Genomic DNA, 11659 nt, shown 5'->3' on the forward strand with positions numbered 1-11659 from the left:
GTCTGTTCCACAGTCTGCCCCTGGCCTTGTCTTCACTGATGATATGGAGCTTTTCCATCTTCTCTTTCCACAGATGTAGTCAATTTGATTTCTATGTGCTCCATCTGGCGAGGTCCATGTATATAGTCGCCTCTTATGCTGTCTAAAAAAAGGTATTTGAAATAAATCATTTTTCTTGCAGATATCTATAATTCGTTCTCCAGCATCATTGGTAGCGTAGTGATTATGAATCGGGCTGTGAACCGCAAAGTCAGCAGTTTGAAAATACCAGCTGTTCCGTGGGAGACAGATGAGGCTTTCTGCTCCTGTAAAGATTTACAGCCTCAGAAACCTTGTACAGGGTTGCTATGAGTCAGACCCGACTCCACAGCATATAACTACCACCACCATAAGGTTGCTATGAGTCAGAATAGACAAAAAAGTTAGAATACACTTAGAATTTCTCAAGCTGAAAGAACTGAAGAAAAAATTCAAACCTCAGTTTGCAATATTGAAGAAACGGAGTCCTGGTGTGGTGCTGTAGGCTTAGCACTGGACTGCTAACCACAAGCTATCTGCAAGGTTGTTGGTTCAAACCCATCAGCTCCTCCTTGGAAATCCTATACAGGGCAGCTATGCATTGGAACCAATTCGATGGCACTTAGCAACAACAATGGGCAAAATAGTAAGTGACACTGGAAACACTAAAAGAAGATGGAAGGAATACACAGAATCAATGTATCAAAAGAACTGGTAAATGTTCAGTCATTTCAAGAGGTATGGTATGACCAAGAACCAATGGTATTGAAGGAATAAGTCCAAGCTACACTGAAGGCATTCGTTTTTAAAAAACAAACAAACAAACAAACAAAAAATCTCTTCTCCAGGAATGGATAGAAGACTCATTGAAATCTTTCAACAAACTGATGCAACACTGGAGGTGCTCACTCATCTATATCAAGAAATAAAAAAGACAGATACCTGGCAAATTGATTAGAATGGATCCATGTATGTATCTATTCCAAAGAAAGGTGACCCAATGGAATGTGAAAATCATCAACTAATATCATTAATATCATACACAAGTAAACTTTTGATGAAAATCATTCAAAACTGATCGCTGCAGTACATCAACAGGGAGCTGCCGGAAATTCAAGCTGGATTCAGAAGAGGATGTGCAAGTACGGATATCATTGCCAATGGCAGATGGCTTGTGGTGTAGTGAATTATCTAGTGTCTTTTCTAGCCATAGTCTATAACCCCCACCAGACAATGTTTCTGCCCTGTTAGACCTGGGTAAGAGAAGGTGGAAGAAGATACCGATAGGATGACAGGATTCAGCTGTGGACATTAGCCAGTGTCCATTGTAATTGTGAAAATGTGAAATTCTAGCATGGGTATACAATGAAACATCTCAGAAGCAGAAGCGTGTGTGTGTGGGGTGAATCTCAAGATGAGTCAGGTGTGGAACATGTTCTTTGGACCCTGAGGTATCTGCACATTGAGCCCCCTTGCCCCAGGGACAGAAAGCAGTCACACCAGAGGAGGGGCAGAAAAGCAGCAACAGCAGAAGCAAGAACCAGAGCACGAGGCTGAGCAGTGAGCTTCCCAGTCCACAGGGCAAGTAAAACGGAGGGATTTGGGGCATGAGGCCTGCTGGGTTTGCCGACTTCCAGAGCTAGAGCTGAGTGCCTTCAGACTGAGGCTTATGGTGGAGTGGTGTGTCCTGTGGGTATTTGTATGCAGCTGACAGGAACAACTGTGCCCTGAGCATTTTCCTGATCTTTTATTATAACCTGTTAACTTTCCCAATAAACCCATTAATTGTGTGTGTTGTCTGAGTTCTGTGTGGCCACTGCAATGCATTCTCAAACCCAATAGAGAAATAGGGAGTGTTGTGGGAAGAATGATCAGTGCCTTATAGTGTTGCATGGCTGAAAACAGAAAGTACTAGAAAAATGTCAACTTGTGCATTATTGACCATGTGAAGGTATTTGACTCTATGGATCATAACAAGCTATGGATAGCATTGAAAATCATGGATATTCCAGAACACTTAATTGTGCATAGATCAAGAGGCAGTTGTTCAAACAGAACAAGGGGACACTCAGTAGTTTAAAATTGGGAAGATGTGTGTCAGGGCTGTATCCTTTCACCTTATTAAATATGAATGCTGAGCAAATAATATGAGAAGCTGGACCTATATGAAGAAGAACGGGGCATCAGGATTGGGAGAAGTGTCATTAACCTGTGATATGCAGATAATATAACCTTGCTTGCTGAAAGTGAAAAAAGCTTGAAATACTGATGAAGACCAAAGACAGCCTTCAGTATGTGTTGCACCTGAATGTAAAGAAAAGGAAAATCCTCACCACTGGACCAGTAATTAACATAGAGAAATAAACAGAAAAGTTTGAAGGTGCCAGAGATTTCAATTTACTTGTGTCCAATCAATGGTCATGGAAGCAGCAATCAAGAAGTCAAACGATGTATTGCATTAGACAAATCTGCTGCAAAAGACCTCTTTGAAGGGTTCAAGAGCAAAGATGTCAGTTTGAGGACTATGGTGCGCTGACTCAAGCCATGGCATTTTCTATCATCTCATATGCATGTGTATGTTGGGCAGTGAATAAGGAAGACCACAGAAGAATCAATGCATTTGAATGACGGTTTTGGTGAGGAATATTGAAAGTACCATGGACTGTCAGAAGAACAAACAGATCTGTTTTGGAAGAAGTGCAGCCAGAAAGCTCATTAGAAGCGAGGATGATGAGACTTCGTCTTTTATATTTTGGACATATTATCATGAGGGACCAGTCCCTGGAGAAGGACATCATGCTTGGTAAAAGAGGAAGACCCCCAATGAGACAGATCGACACAGTGGCAGCATCAATGGGCCGAAAGGTAACAACAATTGTGAGAATGGTGTTTTGTTCTGTTGTGCATAGGGGTATTATAAATGGGAACTGCCTTGACAACACCTAACAACAACAACAACAACAACAACAACACAGGGTTGCTATGCATCAGTACTGACCCTGTGGCAGTGGGCTTGGTGTTCCAACTAGTCCTGGGCAGGAGATACAGTGTTGGACACCACCTGCCTCTTCCACGCTAACCTCCAAGTCCTCATCTCCAGAAGTTGTTCTAGATGAGGGATTTCAGGCGGGGACACAGGCTGCCCAGATTGTCAAATATCACTCATGAGGAGGGGAACCAGTAATTAATCTGGGGATGAACAGCATTATTCATAAGGATACCAGGATAATCCATACAAGCCAGGTCATAAGGTGACCCTATTCATCAGCCACCTTACCTGGGACCCACAAGGAGATGCCGGGCAGAACCCAAACCAAAGAGCCTTCTCAAAACCAGGCAGTTGAAGTGGCTATCTGCAGCCAGGTATACCTGAGGTGGTTGGTGTTTATTGAGGACCATGAGGGGGTCCTTCTGTTCTGTTCAGAGTTGGGTTAGTAGTAGATTGGGTCCCTGTCCATGCAACCAGACTTCACGGGCAGATTCCTTGGAGTCGTTGCATGCACCCATTGCCTGCCTTCATTGTAATTGCACCCAGACCCCTCTGGACCCTTGCTCATGTGATGCTCTTTGGTCTTTGACCGCCTCTGCCCACTGGGGTAACCTAGACCCTGGTAGAGTGCCCCAACCCAAAAGGTTTGGTTGACTTGGTCATTCAATCTTGGAAGAGAAGCAAGTGGGGACAGGTGACAGGTGCCCCCACTTACTGTCCTAGAAGGAGAAGAATGAATGTGGTCTCCAAACTCCAAAAAAAAAAGTTTATTTATAAAATACTGACAGTTTGACAGGACGTGGGACTTCTCGTGGTATATATTTCAAATCAATTTCTTTCTTTTCATTTAAAAAATAAACCTGCTAACAAGCTATATGACATAGAGATATATACTTTTTTCTTACAGATAAGATGCCTGCTGTAATGAGCGCTCTCTCCCATAGCTTCTCATTATATCTTTTAAATCAAAAAAATAAAGATTTGTGTTGATAATTTTTTTTTTTGGAATCTATATGCATAAAGAAAGGTAATGTGTTTAAATACTTTGGGTTATTTTTATCTAAACAAAGAGAAGGGGGGTAGTCCTTGGGGCACCTGTGGTTAGGGTGGTGGCCAGGGAGCTGTGGTAGTGGGCTTGTGTGGGCTCCCGGCACTTGACGGGTGGGCAGCTTTTGCTTGGAATGCTGCTGAGCTGGCTCCCACCTTCTGAACTCAAGCCCACAGCCCAAGGGGCACCTTCAGTTGGGCCCTCTGGGAAGGTAGAGGCAGTGCTGTGGGTGAGGGGGGGAGGGTGCTGGCACCTTAAAAACACTGCCCAAGGAGGCATGGGCAGCGACAGAAGGCCTCAAGGCAGTGTGCGCCAGGTGGGGCAGCCCCTCAGTGTCCTGGCTCCTCAGAATCACGGCAGTGTTGGGGCAGGGGGTGGGCGGGAGATGGATGGGGAGCCTGGGTTTGCAAATCCCCCAGAACCCAAGGAGAAAGGTGCTCTTGTAGACCAGAGCATCTTTTTGGTTCTTCTTAGCAGTCTTGGAGCTAATGCTGGTGGCATGGCCAGGAGAGGTCAGGTAGCCCTGGTGTGCCAAGCGTGGGCTCCTGGGTGCAGGACCCGGGAATGACGCCTCCTACTGTCTTCAGGCAGAGCAAGGCATAGCCAGAGGTGCCAGGTGGCCAGTGACCTGGTGTATAACTACTTTGATGGAATCACATAAACAGGGTCCAGGAGATCCAGGGTCTGGGAGGCTCCCTGAGTCCACCACACCCTTCTAATGTGGCCACATGTCTGGGAAGTGGGTCACCTATTACCCCAGGAGATACATAAACAGGGCAAAGACAGGTCCTCTGGAAACACCTGGAGTCTCACAGCTGGAGACCTGGGTGGGCTTCCAGTGGGGCTAGGGCTGGTGGAGGCCAACCTCAGGTGAACACAGACTTAAGTGCCATCGAGTCAGTTCTGACTCATAACGACCCTGTATAAGGATTCCAAGGGTGTAAATTCCAGTGTTTATTGCTAAAGCCGCCACATTTCTAGCGTGGGACTTTCACTGTGGCCCCCACCTGCCTTGATGGGTCTTTTAAGAGTTCTGGTTGCAACCTCTTTTCATCCTCTCAGACAATAGCTCTGAGTCTCGCCTCAGTGAGCGACTCAGACCCTCTGTGCTGCAGAGGGAAGGGACAGCTCCAGCCACCAGCAGCAGCTGCAAGTTGCAAGAGTCTCTTTGCAAAGCAAACGTGTGCCCTGTGCATATCTGTGTGTGCGCACACGTGTGAGAATAAGCCTGGTGGGGGGAGGGGTAGGTAACAGTGCATCGGGTGATTCATTGAAGGCAGAGGAAAACTGGCCTCATGAGCCCTCTACTCACATAATCAGGCTCTGACTCACACCACTAGCCCCCCAAAAAGCCCCTCACTAGGCTGGACAAGAACAATTCCCTAATGCACACTGGGAACTTTCTGATATGGTTAAACACACACGGCAGAGGGGGAGAAGGATGAGATTGTTAAAAAAAAATAAACATAAACCGGAATGGAAAAAGGCAGCAACGAGAGGGGTGTGCAGCAGCTGCAGATGGGCAGGCGTCCGGCCCCTCCCTGGCCCTGAGTGCCCTCATGTCCTGGGGGAGTGGGAACTCCAACCCTGTACCCTCCTTTAGGGAGAAGCGTGGGATTGCCCTCTAAGACCGCCATCTGGACGCCGGCACTGGGTCAGCTTGGCTCCTATCACTGCCCTAGCGCCCTTTCCCAGGGATCCTGGGGACTCCACAGGAGCCACCACCCGGCTGGCTTCTACTCCCACTTAGCATGAGCACAAGGCTGATTTGGGGTGAGCATGGGCAGGGGTACCAGCCTGTCTTCCTGTGTTTCCTCTTGGGCTCCCTAACTCTCCTATGAAGTAAGGCCAGCAGTGCCCAGGCCCAGCACCCCCAGAAGGTCCCAGATGATGCAGTGGGCCTGCTGGGGTCCCCAGGGGTCCAGCCAATCTGGAAATGGCATGGACAAGTTCTCCCTCTCCATCATATCTGGAGGTCCCCAGCTGATGGGAAGAACCAGGCCATTAGCAGATGCCTTTTAAGGAACAGTCCTAGGAGGGCAGATTGGGGGTAAAAGCTTTCCCTTTCATCAGCTTTCTTGTACATCAGCCCAGCTGACCACCCCTCTTGATGGGTGTGGCTGAGCACCTTGGTTGCTTGGTCCACTTTGGGTCAAACTTCCTAAAGGACCTCCCCCACTCCCAGTCCTCGCCAGGGAAGACTTTACTTGGGTTGGGGTGCTCTTCAACTATAAACAGGGGCTGGGCACATGGGAACGCTGCTCCTTGTTGCTGCACTTAGGAGGTGGGGGTGTTTTAGCCCCGGAGACCTGGAGACTCAGAGCAGTGCACTGATCTGAATGGGAGGGTGCTGTCCCATTAGGGGGACCCAAGGGGCTGACAGCTTCTGGAGAGAGTCTCTAGACCTGGGCCTAGCACGTGCATGGGAAACCATGTGTGCACCCATGTGTGTGCATGTGTGTACACTGTGTGTACACATACACATGTGCATGTTCCATGTGTGAGTGTTCATGGGGGATGGTATGCAAGATTTTGCACAGGTGTACATATATGTGTATTTGTATGTGTGATCTTGTACTTGTATATGTATGTATGTGTACACATGGGTGTGCCCATGCTCAGTGTACATATGTGCGCATATGCAAGCATGTTTGCATACTTATATGGACACACACATCACACATACGTACGCACTTGCACATGTTTGTGTGCATCTGTGTACTGCACAGATGTGCAGGTATGTTTGCATACTTACATGGACACACATCATATGTGGTTGTGTACCTGTATGTGTGCATATGTGCAATGCACATGCGTACTTGCAGGTGTACATGGAATGCTTGTGCCTGCATGGGATACCACAATGTATGCATCCATGTGTGTACACTGTGTGCGCACACACATGGGAGCCTGCATGCATGTATGCACACCGTCTATGAATGTACATGGGGTGGCATGCACACGTGTCTGCAAGTGCATGCATGTGCACACACATGTGTGTTTACATGTGCATACACACACACAGAGGAAGGTTCTAGAGACTGGGTGTCTGCCCAAAGGGCAAGTTCTCTTCCTTGCCCGGCTCCCCGACCCAGGCAGCTGAATTCTCTGGCTCTGGCACTTCCTTGAAGGATGCGGCAGGTGGTCCCTGACATGTAAAAAAAGTCCAAGCTGCAGTCTTCTGTTCCTGGCTTCCTGTGCCTCCTCCAGGGACCCTGTCTGTGTCTGTCCTGTCGCTGGATACCTCCACTTCCCACTTGGTCTCTCCTAGTTTGTGCTCAGGGAAGGGGACTCAGGTCAAACGCTGGCAGTAGTAGAGGACCCTCTCCCCCACCCCAGGGGCTCTTTTTCTCGGTTTCACAATAGAAAAAATATGCTAGGAACAAGAGCTAGCTAAGCCAGTTCTCACCCTTTCGGTTTTCCTTTTCCTGAATGAACCAAACACTGGGTGGAAACACCCAGTGAAAATCTTGAGGGAGGTTGAGAGGGCAGGCCCGGGGGTGGGCACTTCCAGGAACACAGGGAGAGAGGATGGAGCTTTGACTCTGGGATACCCATCCTTACAGAGTAGCTTCGCTTGTAGGCTCAGGTGCACACTTCTTGGACAGGGCTGCTGGCCACACCAGGGCTCCGTCGGCCACACCCAGTCCTTTACCTTCCCTCCCTCCATTTCGGTCGGCTGCCCTCCTGCCCCAACTCCATACCACAGCACCCCCCACTCGGTACAGTTTCTGAAGCAGCAACAATCCCCTAGCCATACAGCCCTCGTGGGTTTCTCTTCTTCCTGCTCCACCTGGCTTGGCTGGCCCTGAATCGCTGGAAACATAAAACTTGGGAGGTGAAAGTTGGTTTCTTGGTGTTTTTGTTTTCTGGCAGGCAGTGTGGGGTAAAGGGGTGGGAGGTGGAAGGGTGGAGGGGGAGTTTGGTATGTTGCTCTTGTTTCCTCCTCTCCCAATGGGTGTCACACGAACGAGGAAAATCCTGCTATAGGAGCCCGGGAGCCAGGAGCAAGGCTGCTGGGGGGTCGGTAGAGGGCGCTCTGCTGACTCGGAGGGTTAGGGGGGTTTTGGGGCGTTGGAGTCCGGCTGGCCTTGGGCCGGAAGAGACTTCCCTGTTGGGTGCTGTTGCTGTTGGCGAGGGTGGCATGGTCCGGCTCTCCCGGGTCGCTCTCTGTATAGCTGTATGCCTGGGCACGCGAGATCCCCTTCTGCTGCCGTCTCCACGAGTTGTAGTAAGTGGGGTCACTGATATAGTGGTTGACAAAAGAGTGGGCCTTCTGGTGGCTCGGGTCCGCCTCATACTCACTGTCGCTTCCCTGGGAGGAGAGAGGAAGGGGGTGTCAGAGGCCGTGACAATAGGTCAGCCCGGATGGGGGCTGGAAGGCACGCACAGGACATGGGCTTGTGTCCCTGCTTGGTCACGTTCAGGCCCTGGACTGCTGGGCACTCAGGTCCTACCTGTCATGTGTCACTTCACCTACTTCTTTAAAAAAAAAAAAAAAATGTTGTTAATTGCCATTGAGTCAGTTCTGATTCATAGCGACCCTGTAGAGGATTTCCAAGGAGTGGCTGATGGGTTTGAACCACTAACCTTCCCTATAGTTACCAGTCCAGTGCTAATCCTATAGTGCTACACTTGGACGCCACTCTTTTTTTGTATTGTTGTTGTTGTTATGTGCGGTGGAGTCAGTTCCGACTCATAGAGACCCTGTACAGGGTTTCCGAGTCTGTACATCTTTACGGGAGCAGAAAGCCTCATCTTTCTCCCGCGGAACAGCTGGTAGTTTCGAACTGCTGACCTTGGTGGTTCACAGCCCAATTTGTAACCACTACACTACCAGAGCTCCTTCACTCTTTTTTTTTATAGAGACCCCTTTATGAAGCCTTAAACAGGGCACAGACAAGACAAAGACAAATCATCCCATTGAGGGGCCATCAGCACGAAGCCACAATGGTGTCCACAGGATTCATTACGGACGTGAAAGGAAACAGAATCACGATTTGCTGCAGATCAGTTCATCATGGTCACAGGCGGGCCTGCGGAGCTGGGCGAGGACCTCGAGTGAATCATGTACACAGGTAAAGATGAGAAACGTTTCCAGGATTGTTTCTGAGCCATTTGGTGTCGGGGTATGACTTAGGATCATGTGATCTTCTTCTTACATTCACCTTCCGCTTCCTTCAGAGCAGGTTGTAGATATGAACTGTCTAGTATAGCACCTAAGGAATCCTGGTGGTGCCGTGGTTAAGTGCTCAGCTGCTAACTGAAGGGTCAGCAGTTCAAACTCACCCAGATGCTCTGTGGAAGGAAGACTTGGTAATCTGTTCCCATAAAGATTGTTCTTGTTAAGTGCCGTTGAATTGATTCCGACCCATAGCAACCCTGTATTGAGTTTCTGAGGAGCAGCTGGTGAGCTTGAACTGCCAATCTTGCAGTTCAAATGGCTTTACAGTCTGGCACATTAACCTACAGCACCACACAAGGACTCCCCCATAAAGATTACAGCTTAACAAAGTGTATGGGGGCACTTCTACTCTGTCACATGGGGTCACTAGGCACTGAACCCAGGCTCTATGGTGTGCGGTGGCGGAAACCCAAGGTGTCACCTTGGTCCAGCCTTTGTTTACTTTGTGACTGAGCACAAAACCAGGGTCAGTCTAAGATCCTCAGAGGTTCTAGAGGCCCAAAGCAATGCTGACGCCCACCCACATGTAACCCCAAAATAATATTAACACTGAATTTAAAATCCAGCACGAGGTATATACATAGAAACGTTTGAATTGGTGTATGTTTTGCTGTGCATATTCTCAACAACAATTGTTGTTGTGTGCCGTGGAGTCAGTTTCCACTCATAGCGACCCTGTATAGGGTTTCCGAGACTGTAAATCTTTATGGGAACAGAAAGCCTCATCTTTCTCCTGCGGAACAGCTGGTAGTTTCGAACTGCTGACCTTGCGGTTCACAGCCCAATTCGTAACCACTACACTACCAGAGCTCCTTTCAACAACAATTACTATTTTTAAAACTAAGCCACGGGTGGGGAGGGGAAGGAAAGGGAGGGGACACTGAGGGTGGCAGAAGACATTGGGAATGGTTGATGGTGGAACAGGATGGGACATATTTAATGTTACTGAACTGCTCATGGGAGGAAGGTTGCATGGGCACGTGTTTGTTACCTATATACTTACCACAATTAGAAAAAACAAATGAAAAAAGAGTAAGCATAAACGTGAAATAAAGACAATTCCAAATTAAAAGGGAAATCGTAATAATGGTGAGAATATGTCAACTGAAAAAATCCAACCAAAGTTTGGATTTTCATATGATGTCCATGTAAAAGCTGCTTTAGAAATGTGGTTATGAAGCACCATCGGGTCAATTCTGACTCATAGCGACCCTGTGTAGGGTTTCCTAGGAGCAGCTACTGAGTTTGAACCGCCAACCTTGAGGTTCAAACCGACCTTACGGTCGAGTGCTTTATCCTACAGCGCCACACCAGAACGCCACTTTAGAAATAAATGGTGGTTGGTGGTTGTGTGGCACCAAGTTGATTGCAACTCATAGCGACCCAGTATAGGGTTTCTGAGATTGTCAACATTTATGGGAGCAGAAAGCCTCATTTTCCTCCCAAGGAACGACTGTTAGATTCAAACCGCTGACCTTGCGATGAGCAGCCCAGCTTGTAAACATAACATGAAACGATCCTTAACATTCGGGGATGCTGTGACTGACACTTGGCCTGCTTATAGGAGAAATCAGTAGAAGTAATAGTTTACTCTGGGTTAAAATGCAAAACAGGGATCAGATCTGAAGTGTGGAGCTAAAAATATCGTGTGACTCCCCCCCTCCCCCCCAAGTCCTCTTCCGCCTCCAAGCTCCCAGGAATGTTTTGAGAATAAATAAGACAGCAGATGGGAACGCTCTCGGAACTCTCTGGTGGAAGGGCTGTGTTCTGATTTTAGTGAACAGTTAAAACAAGAGGTTGCAATTCTGAAGACCCTACCCAGCTCCCTCACCCAACTAGCACATTCCCTGGGGCAGTAAATGGTTTAGACCAACTCAAGATAAGACATAAACCCTCTCCCATTAAATCAAGTCTGACTCAGAGATTTATGGGACAGAGTAAGGGTTTCCAAGACTGTAATCTTTACAGAAGTGGACTATCAAATCCTCTCCTGAAAAAGGGCTGGTGGGTTTGAATTGCCCACCTTCCTGTTAGCAGTGGAGTGCTTTCACCACTGTGCCACCAAGGCCACTGCAAAGTGTGAAAACTATGCCCAAACCCAACCTGCTACTGTTGGGTTGATTCCAACTCTAGGAGAGCTGAATTGCTCCTTGGGGTTTTGAGACTGTAAATTTTTATGGGAACAATATAACCTCATCTTTCTCCCACGGAGTGAGTGGTGTGTTTGAACCACTGACCTTGTAGTTAGCAGCCTAACGCTTAACCCATTGCACTGCCAAGTTTCCTTAAGTAATACCTACTTTGGGGGAAAACATACAACAAGAAACTCCAGGTATCCCAATACAAATATGTTTGGGAATATGGGTGTGTCTTACTTTTGCCACTGTTGCTAGGTACTGGTGTGTTGATTTTTGACTTA

At 47.9% G+C, this 11659-nt stretch overlaps 1 protein-coding gene across 1 annotated transcript in view; it reads right to left on the reverse strand.

Moving 5' to 3' along the window:
* Window positions 1-8016: 8016 nt before the first annotated feature.
* Window positions 8017-11659, reverse strand: part of SDK2 (sidekick cell adhesion molecule 2) — a 195370-nt gene continuing 191727 nt past the window's right edge. Inside the window, exon 35 of the mRNA XM_006872308.1 lies at window positions 8017-8370. Coding sequence (XP_006872370.1) covers window positions 8017-8370 — 354 coding nt within the window. The remainder of the gene's footprint in view (window positions 8371-11659) is intronic.

Source organism: Chrysochloris asiatica, unplaced genomic scaffold (genome assembly GCF_000296735.1).
Source record: "Chrysochloris asiatica unplaced genomic scaffold, ChrAsi1.0 scaffold00192, whole genome shotgun sequence".
Classification (NCBI taxonomy): domain Eukaryota; kingdom Metazoa; phylum Chordata; class Mammalia; order Afrosoricida; family Chrysochloridae; genus Chrysochloris; species Chrysochloris asiatica.